A 15238-nucleotide genomic window follows, 5' to 3' on the forward strand; every position below is an offset into this window, starting at 1 on the left:
ACATTTCTCTGTATTTCTTTTAAGTTCTCACTTAGATACTAATTTATCATGGAAGAAAAAAAAGACAAAAATCAATTCTCGGCCTCTGATTATGTAAAACTGCCATGTTCCTTTTCTTGTAAAAAATTCTCTCATTAATTTTGTCAACATTGAGAATTTTAAACTGCTTCCCTTATCTTAATATTAAGCAATCATCTGGATTTTACATTTCTAGTTTTAAAGATTCAAAATTATTGAACAAAATAATTTAGTTATCAAAGGTTTCATTTCTTAGATAAACATCAAAGGGACATTCTTACTGTAATTTTCATTGTTAATTACTGTTGTTTATATTTATTTATACCCTTGTTATTCCAGAAAAATATTTGAGGTAGCCAGTAGAAGATCTTTAAACTGAGTATCTTTGAAATTAAGAAAAATTAGATCAGATGAGAAAAAGGATCTGAAATTCAAATATTAGAGAAAGTCAACTTAATTATATATATATATATATATTTTTTTTTTTTGAGTGAGAGAGAGAAAGAGAGAGCGCAAGTGTGTGTGAGCAGGGGGGTGTGGGGGACAGAGGAAGAGGGAGAAGCAGACTCCCCACTGAGCCTGGAGCCCAACGCAGGGCTAGATCTCATGACTCTGAGATCATGACCTGAGCCACAATTGAATCTGACGCTTAACCAACTGAGCACCCAGGTACCCCATAATATTTTAAATGTTCCTGAAGCAGTGCACTGTTTATTGGTAATTTGTTCTTCTACTGCCCTGTTCCCTTTGAGGAATATTATTGCCCTTCTTTATTAAGCCCTCACATCCTCAAGAATTCTCTGAATAACCCTGGATAATTCCCTTTACATTTCTTTGACATAAATATTTTGTACAAATACAACTCACTTACATATGTCTTCTAGTTGCTTCTTATACATCTGAGGTCTCTGGACTGGCTCCTAATGATAATTCTAGAGTCCTTTTTTTTTTTTTTTTTAATGTACCAAAGCACCTAGCCTTGTGCTAGCGAAAATCTCTGCTGTGTGTTACATCAGTGAACTATTGCTGGCTGATTTTACCTAAAAGTTTGCCCTGGGCGTGAGAGAGGGGCAGGTCCTTGAATGGATAGCAGTTAAAGAGGTGGTTGATTGGACAGAGGTCTGACAATTCACATACTTTTTTTTTTTTTTTCATTGCAGTGTGTGCCACAGTCTTATATTTGGTAATTATTTCATGCTTTTGTTTTCAGTTGAAAGGAGTTAGGACCGTATGTTTTGACAGAAGAAAGACAATCTGTGCCTTTTTTCCCACCTCTGTGAAAGGGAGGCTGAGGTAATGATTTTACAGTGTACCGTGGCAATGATTCCTATTCAAAACGTCACCAAACTGGAAACTCACTGTTCCGAACAATTCTCTCCGTAAACAGAAGATGACAGCATCTATTTGAAACACTGAGGGCTAAGCTCGATGCTTCAGACCACAGCACAGGGTTCATCTTTAACTCTAGTTAACATTAGTGGATATCATTTACTAATATAAAAATTAGATCTCCAGATTCCTTAGACCGTAGGTGATTTGGAAAGACATTCTGATCAGGTGCTAACAATTCTGACTTGGGATTTGGAATGAAAAAAATCTAGGTAGATCATAGCCCCGCTCCTGTCCCCACTCAGTCATGTAAAAGCTCTCACAGCTTTTGTCTCCTACTGTATAAGATGGGTGGGATGGGTGACTGCTTGGATAGATAATCTGTCTCAAAATGATTCTTAAATAAGGTCATGGAAACAGAAAGCCTTTTTTTAAGATTTTTTTAAGATTTTATTTATTTGTGCACACGATAGAGACAGCACAAGTGGGGCGGAGGGGCAGAGGGAGAGGGAGAAGCAGGCTCCCCACTGAGCAGGGAGCCCAATGCGGGGCTCGAACCCAGGACCCCGGGATCATGAGCTGAGCTAAACGCAGACGCTTAACCGACTGAGCCCCTCAGGTACCCCAGAAAGTCTTTATAATTTAAAACATTACAAAGATATGAACTTTTTACAATGACTAATCATAGAATTATACCCAATTTCCTTTTATACTGTTAAGTTCAAGGCAAAGAAGGTATCTAGAGAAATACGTATCCCCTTTTGTGAATTGTTTCTTTGACCATTCCTCTTGTCTTTGCAATATCAGTTAGAACCTTGGTCTTGCTATCTTTTTTTTCTTGTTTGGGTCTCTACTTTTGAAAGTGTCTTTCAGCTTTTGTCTGACACAACTTTCTCTCTAATCCCTCTTGCTTCCTGGGAAGGAATGTTGACTTAAGAATGATGGCTCTCTGGCCCTCTATGCTCACTATGCACAAATGCAGCCCTGCAGACCTTGGATTGGAGGAATAGGGATAGCACATTTAGGTTGCACAAGGTCAAACTATAACATAAGCACTGTTTTTCTTTGGTGGTGCTTTCCCTTCTTATAAAACCCCCTCTGGACTCTTATACCCTCTTCCACTTTTTTTCATTCTTTCTAAAAATTATTTCTTGAGAAAAGATCTGAGACCTCATCACGTTGAATTGTAATAGCTCCAAGCAGAGAATAACATTTCCTGAGATAGGGAATGATTGGAGGTATGTTGAAAAGTGGGTTTGTGACTGTGGAGTTTTTCCCAGGGATGTAGGCTTTTACCCCTCATGGTAATGTTCACTGACTAAGGTCTGCAGCATTGAAGTTACATGTTTATCCCAATGGTGCCCCAAATTATTTGAGCTTAGATCCCTTCTTAAAAGACAAGCTTATTAACACCCACTGAAGGATGTCAGCTCTAGGCTTCAGGCATCAACCAATAGTCTTGGGTTCAAAGGGAAGAGGGTGGAGAATACTCTTAGAACCCTTAAGTATGGGTTAGTATAGATCATTGTCTCTACCTCGTAACACAAGCCCAGCCCTCAAACATAGAGAAGAGCACTAAAATCTGTTTTGGCAGAACAATGAATGTTTATCTCTCTTGATTTTATGATGTTATTCTTAGTTTGGTGTGTATGTTGTGTTCATTCATTCATGCATATACTTAGCCACTACTTGAGCCTCTTCTGCATTGGATGACACACACACGCACGTATTTCCATAATATTTGGTTAAGCCTTGTTGTTTCTGTGGTTGGCGATAGTCAGTAGTGTTGAGATGGGATGTGATCCATTAGAAATAATTAACAATCATCAATGTGATGTGATAGCAGCAGAGATCAAAATCATTCAGTTACATCTGTTTAAGTTAGAAATTGAAAGTCATGTTCTTCTTAACATTACCTTTAATTTCTGACGAGCATTCAATAAATAAAAGCTTGGAAACAAATTGGCTAGGTGTTTGGAACATATTAAAGAACTGTGAGGCACTTAATATCCCCAGTCGTCTGTCTGCGTCCATCCCGAGCTTGGTGATGAGGCCAAGTCCCACGTGAATAAGTAACATAAAGAATGTAAACACGGAGAAGTCAGGTTTCACCTGGACCAAATTTTGTGCAGTTAAGTGTTTCAAGAGATCCTTATCCAGGTGTAACTGAATCAGGTTTAAGGCATTCTCAGCTAGGGCCAAGGCACTCAGAATGTTGGCAGTGGGCATTCCTGTGATCTACCACGCTGAAAGTAATAGCAAACATACAGTGTCTGCTCACTTCATGCCAAGAGCAAGAGAAAAGCAGGTGTAAAAATAAAAAGAAGTATTTGGAGCCAGAGGCTAGTGCACATAGACGGAACTATATTAACACTTCGCCTGAATGCTTTAAGTCATAATAAGGGGCTTTTTATTGTCAGTTTGGTGTCCTGCTCTCTCGGCCTGGGTCTGGCTTCACCGCTGAACGCCAGTGTAACTTGCCGCAGATTACTGCACTTCTCTCTGACGTTAGTACAATGGAACAAAAAGTATCGATACCTGCGGCTGCTTTGCTCAGCTTCGTGCCTGGAAGACAGATGAATGGTCTTCCCGTAGCTGCATTCAAGAGCCTTCTTTGTGCCCCCGGATCGTGGCCACCTCGTGTTCTTCTCTTGAGGCAAAACGGCATTCTTAGCCACTAAGAATGCTAAATGGCCAGGGCGTGGATGTAAGGGGCCCGGGATTCATAGAGCTGCGTGTTGGGAGGAGTCCACGAACACCCTGGAGTGAATTCTTTTTTTTTTTTTTTAAAGATTTTATTTATTTATTTGAGAGAGAGAGAATGAGAGAGAGCACATGAGAGGGGGGAGGGTCAGAGGGAGAAGCAGACTCCCCGCCGAGCAGGGAGCCTGATGCGGGACTCGATCCCGGGACTCCAGGATCATGACCTGAGCCGAAGGCAGTTGCTTAACCAACTGAGCCACCCAGGTGCCCTCACACACATTTTTTTTTAAGATTTTATTTATTTATTTGAGAGAGAGAGAATGAGAGAGCACATGAGAGGGGGGAGGGTCAGAGGGAGAAGCAGACCCCCCGCTGAGCAGGAAGCCCGATGCGGGACTCGATCCCGGGACTCCAGGATCATGACCTGAGCCCAAGGCAGTCGCTTAACCAACTGAGCCACCCAGGTGCCCCCTGGAGTGAATTCTTAGCCATTAAGAGATAATGGTGTAGAATGGTGGTTACAGCTCAAACTCCGAAACAAACCTACACGATTTTGCCCAACTTGCCAGTTAACTAGCTGTGTGACTTTGAGCGAGTTACTTAAAGTCTCTCTTAGATGCCTTATTTGTAAAATTGAGATGATGATCGAACAGCAGTTTTAGTGTACAAAGCGAGTATCAGGTAGTATATAGGTACCTTTTTTTTTTTTCTGGAATAGTGTCAGGCATGTCCTAAGTAAAGTGTTAGCTATTTTTATCTTTGTCGTGATTTTTGTCATGCCAAGTGTGACAAGAGCTTGGGGCTGGCAGGCATTGGGACCAGGTCCTCTTTTGTTTCTGGAGAGTGTTAAGCGATGATACCATAAAATGACTTCTTTCCTTTTTTCTAATTGGCAACTCCCTGCGTGCATCACTGAGATGGTTGTAGGATAATATGTGAAAACAACTTAAAATCTCAAACATTCTATATCACAATATATCTACTATATCATAGCAGAGTAAGCCACACCGTACCTTTCCTGGCTATTTTACTGTCTCAGGTTTGCAATGATAACACATTAAAAATCCTTCTAAAATAACAGGATACTATGTAGATTTAAATTACAATAATATTATTGTACAATTATTAGTAATTCTTTGTGCTTTTTTAAAAAAATTGGAGCGGGATTTTTTTTTCCGTCCTTTGTAAATTTTTATACACGTCAAAGGCTACATGGACTCATTTTATTTTTAGGGTTTGAAATTTGATTTAGGGATTTGAAAAATAACTGTAGCTAGCTATATATATATATATATATTAAAAAAACAAACATAAGAATTGTCCTTGCCTTTTTATTTGAAGAAAAGAAAGAACAAGGTAGAGCTGCCTGCCCATAAAGAACACCAGGTTTCTCTAGCTCCTGGGGAGCTTGCATGCAGGAGGCCCACAATAATGGGTCCAGCTCACTTTTCACTGCATAATCGCTGGTCTTGCCACAGACGGGGTGCACTCCTAGGGAAATGCATTGCCTGCAGGCTATCCACCTCTGCCTGCTTACCCAACTCTAGAGACTGATCCCTTATGCATCACTCAGGGCCTTTCTTCTCCTTCCTGTTACTTTCTTTGGGGTCTTTGTGATGTCTTCCAGTTACAGAATTTGGTTGGTAAAGATACAAACAAAGAAGGGAATTAAAACTTTTACAATTTTACTACTTCTTAACACAGATAAGGGAATTTGGTGGCTGAGAAGAATAAAACTCTTGGCTCCAATTCATTTATAGGACGTAGCTTTAGATTTCATGGACTGATCTGATCACGAACAAATCACCAAAACTCAGTTGATATTTAGAAGAGTGGAAAAATTATATGTGATGTTTGTGATGGGGTGTATGGATATGCATTCAAAATGATTTGTGTTCTAAATATATTACATACTTGGGGTGCCTGGGTGGTTCAGTCGGTTAAGCATCTGACTCTTGATTTTGGCTCAGGTCATGATCTCAGGGTCGTGAGATCGAGCCCTGCATCAGGCTCTGTGCTGAGCGTAGAGCCTGTTTAAGATTCTCTCTCTCCCTCTTCCTTTGCCCCCCCCACCCCCACTTGCACATATGTGCACTCTCGCTTGCGTGCTCTCTCACAAAATAAATAAATGAAATATTTTAAAAATATATATTATATACTCAAGGAATTTCTTTTAGGGGGATCATATACATATTTTTGTGATGAGTATAGCAGAGTGAAGACAGGTAATTGCTTGCTAGTGGAAAAAATAGGAATATCATATACACTAATGGTACATTTTATGCATGTTTAGATAATTGTGATTTTTTTTCAGACTACCAATAAAGATAGTTTGTGGGGGAAAAAAAAAAAACCTCTTCTAACCAGGAGTTATTTTAGGGCATTTAGAACTATTTGGTTAGTTCCTATAGAAGCTTCAGGTGATTTAGATGGTCCTAAAAGCTTCACTATTTCAATAGCCTACAACTTTTGAAATTTTCTATTTATAATTAAATATCCATCAGTTTGTCAATATACTGCAGACATTTATGTGTTATCTCTAAATAGATTTCCTATTTATGTGACCATAATGCAAATTCGCCTTTAACCATCACCTGGAAATGAAATAGGATTTTTCTACCATTAGCTAATATTCCTTGACTTGATATATCTACTGTACTGAGAATATACCAGGTGCATAATTTTTATTCCTGGAGTTTGCTGTTGGTTTTGGTTTTTTGCACTCTTGGATTATTTACTGCCTGACTGTTATATGCCCTTGAGCATTATTAACTGCCTTTAAACCTTATAATAACTTACTCAACTCTGTTACTTGAATCTGTTTATTAACCTTTTATGCCATTTTACTGCCCATTAGAATATTTAAGTTATAAAGTTAAAAAAGACTTTAGAAAGGAGAGTGCCAAGAGGACTGGATACAAAGTCAGGGGCCCTGGGCTCTGTCCAGGCCCTTGGGTAAGTCCATTAACCTCTTCTTTTGCTCATTTGTAAAATAAGGTTGAAAACACTTGAGCTTTAAAAATATGATGCCAAAAGGCAGGACAGAGGCAGCAGGTGGAAAAATGCATGAAAAGAGAAAGGAGCATCTGTAAAGAAGTCATATAAAAAAGATTAAAAAAAGAAAAAGAAAAAGTAATAAAAATGAAGTGAGAGTAGAATAGAGGGACCCAATTACCAATAACGTGAAAACACATGATCAGAAAAACTTAAACATCTGTTCAACTTTTATCGTCTGGAAAAAGTGATCACACCATGTCTAACTATACTTCCTTTGCCAAAGACACTAGGGGCCAAGGACAAAATTGCAGTTGCAGAATTTCTTTTGCTTTCTACACATCCAGAAACCTAGAGTCACAGATACTCTTGCCTCGTGTTCCACTTGGTACAATTTGCAGGAATTTTGGCAGATGGTTATAAAAGGACTTTAAAAAATATGTCGTGGTACAGGGAACTCTAAACACAATAAATAAAACTAAAACCTAAATGTCCTACCCTTCAGTAGCATCAACATTTACTAACACCAGCTGTATGCTAGGGACTAGGGATACCTAGAAGTTACCTCTCCAACCAGTCCACCAAAAGAGTTCTTGCTTTTGAAGCCTAAAGGGAATATCAAGTCTTAAAATGAGCTGGCATTTTTGTCATAGCTGTTCTAACAGAGGGTGACACACATGGCCCGGTAGGACTCTTCACAGACAAGCATGACTCTAGACCAGTGCTTCCAACAGAACTTTCTGTCATAGTGGGAAAGTTCTAGGTTGGTGATATCCAATATGGTAGCCAGTGGCCACGTATGGCTAGTGAGCACGTGGCTCATGTGTCTAGCATGACTAAGGGAATGGATATTTAACTTTATGTGACTTTAATTAAGCTTAATTCAAATAATTACATATTACTAATGGTTACTGTGCTGGACAGCCCCATTCTAGACACTTTATAAGTAGCTATAAGCAGTGACTAGCACTTACAACAAGATGTGAATAATACTACCATTTACTGAGTACCTACAACAGATTAAGAATTATGCTTGACAGATATTATCTCTAATGTTCACAAAAAGACTAACCTCGTTTCACAAGTGAGAAAACTAAGACTCACGACATCACCAGCCAGCTCACAACTAATTGTGAGAGCTGGAATTTGAACCCAGTTGGTCTGGGTTCTACTATTATGCCAAGTCTTTTTCTGTACTCTCTGAAGATTGCCTCTTTTAAGCACATCTTCCCCTTGCATTATGGATCAGTTAGCGATGTACCTTTAACTTGGTCATGTGGCACAATTACAGTGTCCATATTAACTCTGCTGAATATGGAGGTGTCACTGCCCTTGAGCCTTTCTTTTCTCTTACTGGTACCCATGTCGTTCAAAAAACATTTTAAGAGTTGAGGGTCCAGCCCAGTTGCCTGAGTAGTCAGCTGATGCACCTCCAAGTACTTTTCCCCATTAGATGCTGGGAAGCATCAAAGCATATGCCTAGCTTTGTGAATGCTTGGCATTTGAGTGTTTCGCTGTCATAGTTTAGAATATTTGTAAAATCTGCCAAGGTCTAGACTAGTAAGTGAGCCCTGCTAACCCTTGGGCACCAGAAGTTATGCTTTGTACTTTCCAGCCATCATGGAGCACACAGCAACTCTCTTTAAGAGTTTGAAAGTCTCAACTACAGTGTTCCAGTTAGTCTGAACTGGTTCTTTTTGTAAATTCTATATTCAGATGGTACTTGCAGAATCACAAAGGGGTAATGATGGTAAGGAATGTTAAAGGTGCATTGTACAACCTAGTAGTTATCCCTCGGCCCCACTCAGTTACACACCTCGTGACACATGATCTGTAGCCACCTCTCTGTATCCCCTAGAGCTCAGCTTCCCACTTCAGGAAGCAAGTGACATTAATACAGATTGGTTTTACTATGAACATGCCTTACCACATTTTATTTTCTTAAAAGGTAATTACGAACCCCCCCACAAGAATATTTCTATAAACCATGGTCAAAGTATAGCCTTGTGTTGATAGTTTAAAATACCTTTTTTTCTTTGCCTTTTAAGAGCAAGGAATTGTTTGTTTGTTTGTTTTTTATGGAAAGAATATATACTCTGATGACCCAAGTTTAAATCCTGCCTTTACCACTTGGTTAATTGTTAATGTAAAAAAATGGCTTAACTTTCCTGAGTCACATTTCCTCAGATAATAAAAACAAGAGCAGCACAACATTAACCCTATTGTCTGATTTTTTTGCATGCTTAATATGTGCCAGGTCCCCTTCTAGTTGTTTCACACACACATACCATTTTATGCTCGTAAGAACTTTGCATAGCAGGCTCTGCCATTCCCATCTCACATGGAGGAATCTGGAGACCAGAGAGGTTAAAGGAACAGATCCAAGGTTGTCTAACTGGTGAATGGTGAACCTTGCAGTCACACCCAGGCTGGTTTGGGCCAATACAATTGATCTCTCTACTATCCTTGAGCCCTGTGAAGTAAGAATGATGCTATTCATAATAATCATCTTGTATGACCCTTAGAAAAGTCAGAAGTAACGTGTAGAGCTCCTAGCACAAAAGCTATTCCACAAGAGGCCCTAAACAAATGGTTCATTGTTATTTTTTAAATCTTCATAAGTGAAACTGGTATGCCAAGACAGATAAAAATGAGAACATTAAGGGGAAAGGTAGGATATGCATTCTGCACTTTTTTTTTTTTTTGCACGTTTGCTTGGTTTTCTTCTTTTCTAATAGGCGGAGATTCTATTTAAAAGAAGGTATCATATTATTCCTTTGATGACTGAGCAAAGGATAATCAGGAACTTTAGATGGAACAGCTAATTAATATAGTAATACTTCTCAAATTACAACAAAAACTAAATATGTAAAATGAAAAAATATATATTTTTATTTTTATCAGTTCAAGGTTTTTAATGTTATCTGGAGAGATTTGTTAAACTCAGAATTTCTATATGTATGATTCAGTTTTAAATTCAGAAATGTAAGCAAAAAGATAATGGTGCTATATTTGGACATAAACTATACTTTGCTATCACTTCCCCATGAAGCTTTTATTCAACAAACAGTTCACTAAAAGAGCTATAGCCTATGAGCTTTGGCCAAGATTCTCCATTTCCAATTTTGCAACAAAAATTTCACCCTTCTCTGGTTTCTCTTGTGGGAGGAATCAGAATGCCAAAAGTCACCTTGATCTCAGCTACCTTATCAGAGAAAAACTAAGTGTAGATTTTTGTTTCCCTTTAGACTTTTCCTCATGTTTCATAGATGGGGTCACTTCAATACACTGAACTAGAGTTTGAGATTTTTATTTCATTTTTCACTGGACTGGTTTTTTGGTATTAGTCATTAAAATGACTCCAACTATTTGAGGATATCTGGGATCTCTGTCATTGTTCTGTTAAATAAAAAACTATTTTAGTTAACAAATACTTAAGTCATCTTTCCAGTTACCTAAAATAGTAATAATTAAAATTAATCGGATGTGAGCTTTTCTTACTGAATTTAGTGTCTCTATTAAATACATTATTGAAACTCTTACTTCAGAGTCCTTTGATTGAGAAATTGGCAAAATAGTTGACTGAAGTAAAAATAAGGAGGGAGCTGCCTGGTCATTCAGGTTATTAAAGATGAAAACAGGGGCTCCTGGGTGGCTCAGTTGTTAAGCATCTGCCTTCAGCTCAGGTCATGATCCCAGGGTCCTGGGATCGAGTCCAGCTTAGGGCTCCCTGCTCCGCGGGAAGCCTGCTTCTCCCTCTCCCGCTCCCCCTGCTTGTGTTGCCTCTCTCGCTGTCTCGCTCTCTGTCAAATAAAAAAAATAAATAAATAAATAAAAAAAGATAAAAACATTAAGGATAAACTGAAGTATGAGTATTATGATCAATCTGTTTTCGTAAATATCATCTTATACCTCCGCCACCATTTTTAAAGAAAGTGACCTAAAATAAAGAGCAATTGATAGTTGTGTTTGTTGGGCAAGTTTCAGATCTTGAGCGGTTGCTTTGACCATTCCATTTTTGAATTCCTTATAATTAAAATATAGGGGGAGCTGAACTAAATAAATTCTTTAATTCCTTCTACTTTTAAAAAGAATAGGGGTGCCTGGCTCAGTCGGTAGAGCATGCGACTCTCAGTCTCGAGGTTGTGAGTTCAAGTCCCATGTTGGGTGTAGAGATTTCTTAAAAATAAAATCTTTAAAAAGAAAGTATAATAGTTCTATGCATGGTTTATTTATATAAATAATTCTGTAGGGTGCTTACCTTAAAAGTAATTTTTGAAGTGGGAAAGATGAAGTACGTAAATGGAAAGAGAATAACATTTTACCTGATCTGTAAATTTACAGTATAAAGAATATTTATAAAATTTGCAGAAATTGCCTTTTTTCTATAAACAATGGTCCATTTCTTGTTAATAAGACTTTCATCTTATCTAAAGAGTCCTCATTTGACCACAACACCAGAAAAATAGAAATTATATACTATATCCTAAAAACTTTGTCACCCCATAGATATTCTTCATGGAGGTGGTACTTATGAATTTGGGTTAAGTGATCTTATTCTCAGATCTTTGAGTTTGATCATAATTCATAGTCCAGTAGCCTCCTTGTGTATGGGTAAAATTACCAAAGATTTGTCCTTATCTCTTTGGAAGAAATATCAACTAATTCTGCCCACATCGGGGTGGAGAGGAAGGTGAACCTTGTTAGGTGTCATCGAATGGTATTGACATAGTAATATACATGTTTAAAGATAATGTAATAGAGTATAATTAAAATTAAACCATATATTATCCTAAAAGAACTTATTTCAATTGTTTTAAAATATAAAGTGACTTCATAATAGGGTCAGAGTTTATTTTCAGCTTTATAGTAAATGTGCTGGTTTCTGAAATTTGGGGATAACACATAGTACACTTAGCTTGTGTTAATACCAACTGGCCAAATAGCTGTCAGACTAATAGCCTGGACCGTAGATATATTGTAGTAGGTACAGTAGCTGTATTGAGCTCATTCTATCATTAGAATGAGATCATCTAATTTTCAATTTCCCCTTTTTCTAGACAGTAATGTTTCTTTTGTGTTTTTAGCCTACTCTCAAGACCTTCTCCAAATACATTCAGTAGTATTTCCCTAACTGTTTATTAGTTGTATAGTTCTCAAGAAAAATACTGGGCTTTGCATGACAAAACTTTAAGGGTATTGATTTGTTTGGAGATTCCTGGCTTAAGGTTTATTGTCTCTTAAAGATGCTTGAAAAGATGTCTTCCTTATTGTAAGCCCCGTGGAAGTAGAAGCAAATAGACATTTATATATTTAAAATACGAGGAGAAGTAAAAAAATAAAATGAAATATAGCCCGTGAAATATGGGACTCGTATCTCTCCATGACTGTAGAAAAATCCTTGTTTTCTAACGTGTGCCTGGGTTCTTCTGGTTTGTTTTTGTTTTGTTCAGTCTCCAGGACCTCCCAATTTTCAAGGGCTCTGTGGGGCATATGTAGCATTTATTTGATGTATGTATGTGTATGCATATTTTCCCACATCTGTCTCTGTGGACCTATCCTTTGTGAAATCCTAAACCTTGTATTAATGCTTGGTTTGTGATTCATGGTGTTCTGAGAGCAATTATATAATTTTTCTTAGGGTGTTTATTCGATGTGCACTGTAAAAAAAAAAATGGGAGTATTTTTTGGTAACTCTGCAGTTGCCTTTTTATTGGTGAATTTCTCTTTCTTTCACTGTGACCTGAGAATATCACTGCAGGCTCACTGCCAATTTCGTGAGCCACTGCCTGCTTCAAAATGGAGGCAGGAAGGTATCCATTTTCATCAAGAGGATGACAGTGTTTCAGTCTCTCCGACCATCTGGAGAGAGGAACTTTTGGAGCAAAAGAAAATAGGGATTTGAAAAAATTATATTTAGCAGAAAAGGCAAGGGGGGAGACCAATTAAAGTTAAACTATACCTTATGAATTTATGCTTTTTGACTATGCTGCCTTCTTTAGAGGAAACATAAACAAGAAAATACACAGGCTATTTTTATAAAGGACTGTTCCCCAAGTCTCATGAGTATTAGTAAACGAATGTTCAGTAAATTAGGATTTTGGCACACTTTTTTAAGTTTATTGCACACACAAATATAATAAGAACTATAAAAGAGTGCTCCCCCCACCCTTCCTGTGTACATACTGATTGTTGGTGGTCTATGTAGATCTGGGCTTTTAATGGTCTTTCTCATGCATCTCTGCAAAAAGCTGACACTATGGGAATTTAATATTCCAAGATGTATTTGTCACTTTCTGTGGTCTGGATAGTGCATTTGTTTTCTCTGTCTCTGCCTCTTTTCTCTCAGAAGTGAACATTTTAATTGAAAGGTAGAGTAAGAGGGAGAGGCTTGATGCATGCCCTTCTGTTTGCACCTTTCATGAGCTCAGAGGCCATCTATGTTTAAAAAAAAAAAAAGATGCTTGGACAGGATGACCCTGTGGTGTTATATAATATACTTAACTAGACATAATTCGCAGTATTCTTGCCTGCGACTAGAAAATATCCCCCGCCCCTGGTTTTCCAGTCACACAAATCTACTCAGCATTTTGTTGTTGTTTGTTTTTCTGTATTCTGAAAGGGGCAGTGTTCTAGGGTTTGATCAGATTTGGAATGGACATGGAAATTTAGCATTTTGTGCCTGCTTCTTATCAAGTAATGGACCTTGAGGTGCTTTGGTCAATGCAGCAAGCAAAACTAAATTGTCTCTCCTTCCTCAGGTTTATGCTCCATCAGCAAGCACTGCCGACTACAATAGGGACTCGCCAGGCTACCCTTCCTCGAAACCAGCAGCCAGCACTTTCCCTAGCTCCTTCTTCATGCAGGGTAAGATGCTGCCACTTCTGCGGGGAAATCCACGGGGCAGAATCTCCCTGGGTCTTTTCAGGTCATATATAGGGCAAAAGACTGCTGAACTGATACTCAAGAAATGGAATACTAGGCAAGTGGAGACTATTGAAGGTCATCCTCTTCTTTAGGAATTGAATTCATTAAAAATTCATCAATTAATTAAAACTTGACTAAGACTTATTTTTTAAACCAAAGCCCCTTGAGCAATGATGAGTTAAGATTAAACTGGTTGGCTTCACGTAGAACTGACGCTTCTTGGGGGATGGTCTTCCATGACAGATCATTTCAGCTTCTTCTGTCCCCAAGAAGAACGTGTGTGTATTTTTAGAAGTGTTTTGGTTCAGTGTGTATTTTGAGCATCCTGGATCTAGCCAACTGGGAACACATTGTCCTTATGTATAACTTCATATAAAAATTTTAGCCACTTATTAATTTATAGGTAAGAACAAGAGCCCCGTTTAAGATAAAGCAACCTATCTCAAGACTGGAATATTATTTCATTACACAGCGAAAGCTCCACCCCAACATGCTAATTGATTTGGGGTAAAAGACCCAGCTTTTGTCCCAGACAAATTGACAAAATTACAGTTTCATAGTAGGTGAAGTATAGTTATTCTTTTAACTGTGCTGTTTATTTCATGAAATGGATGTGGATGCGTCCCCCTGAGCTGACAGTCTTGCCACTGGTAGCCCAATTCCTTTCTGCTGCTTGGAAAAGACTGGAGTAAGTAGTTAGAATGACACCAGCTGCACGTAAGAATAGACTGTCCAGAGGATGCACCTAAGGCTTCATCCCTGATAAGCCTGTGGCACTTATTATCAAAGTATGATGATCTTGTTGCCAAGTTAATACTCTGAAATTTAGATGTGGAATTTACCAAGAACTCCTGTACCTGTGTACAGAACTTTTAACGCTTTCTGCCCGGGTGTGAAAACCTTTTTTGAGCGTGCCTTGGCAAAGTGCCATGGGATTTCCTTTTCGTGCTGCTCTAGGAAGGGCCATGTCGTGGGACAGGGAGCACCTTAGAGCAGCAAGTAAGTGGGGAGCAGCTGGGTGTCTCACTTAGCTTGCAGGGGGCATCCTCAAAGTCATTCTGATTAAAAGGGACTTTTTTCCTTGCCCTTCAGAGTATTTGCTTTTTCAGGTTGCTAGTTCACATGTGAAATTCCATGGAAAATCTATAAAATTGAATTAAATGGGTCTCTCAGGAATGGAGAGAATTTGTTCCACGCATAATACAGCTCATGTTCATAAGGGCCCTTTATCTGTGTGACCTGTCCTAGGTGTAACTCACAAAGGGAC

General features: G+C 38.4%; 1 protein-coding gene across 46 annotated transcripts in view; it reads left to right on the top strand.

Moving 5' to 3' along the window:
* The window catches only part of TCF4 (transcription factor 4), a 353491-nt gene that overhangs the window by 283024 nt on the left and 55229 nt on the right, over window positions 1-15238 (top strand). For all 46 annotated transcript variants that reach the window (XM_045886662.3, XM_064578858.1, XM_064578861.1 and 43 more), the window contains one exon: window positions 13806-13911. In XM_045886662.3, the coding sequence (XP_045742618.1) occupies window positions 13806-13911 (106 nt within the window). The remainder of the gene's footprint in view (window positions 1-13805; window positions 13912-15238) is intronic.

This window comes from Mirounga angustirostris, unplaced genomic scaffold, assembly GCF_029215605.1.
Source record: "Mirounga angustirostris isolate CCGP_5_RB_7025 unplaced genomic scaffold, mMirAng1.0.hap1 SCAF_14, whole genome shotgun sequence".
Taxonomy (NCBI): Eukaryota; Metazoa; Chordata; class Mammalia; order Carnivora; family Phocidae; genus Mirounga; species Mirounga angustirostris.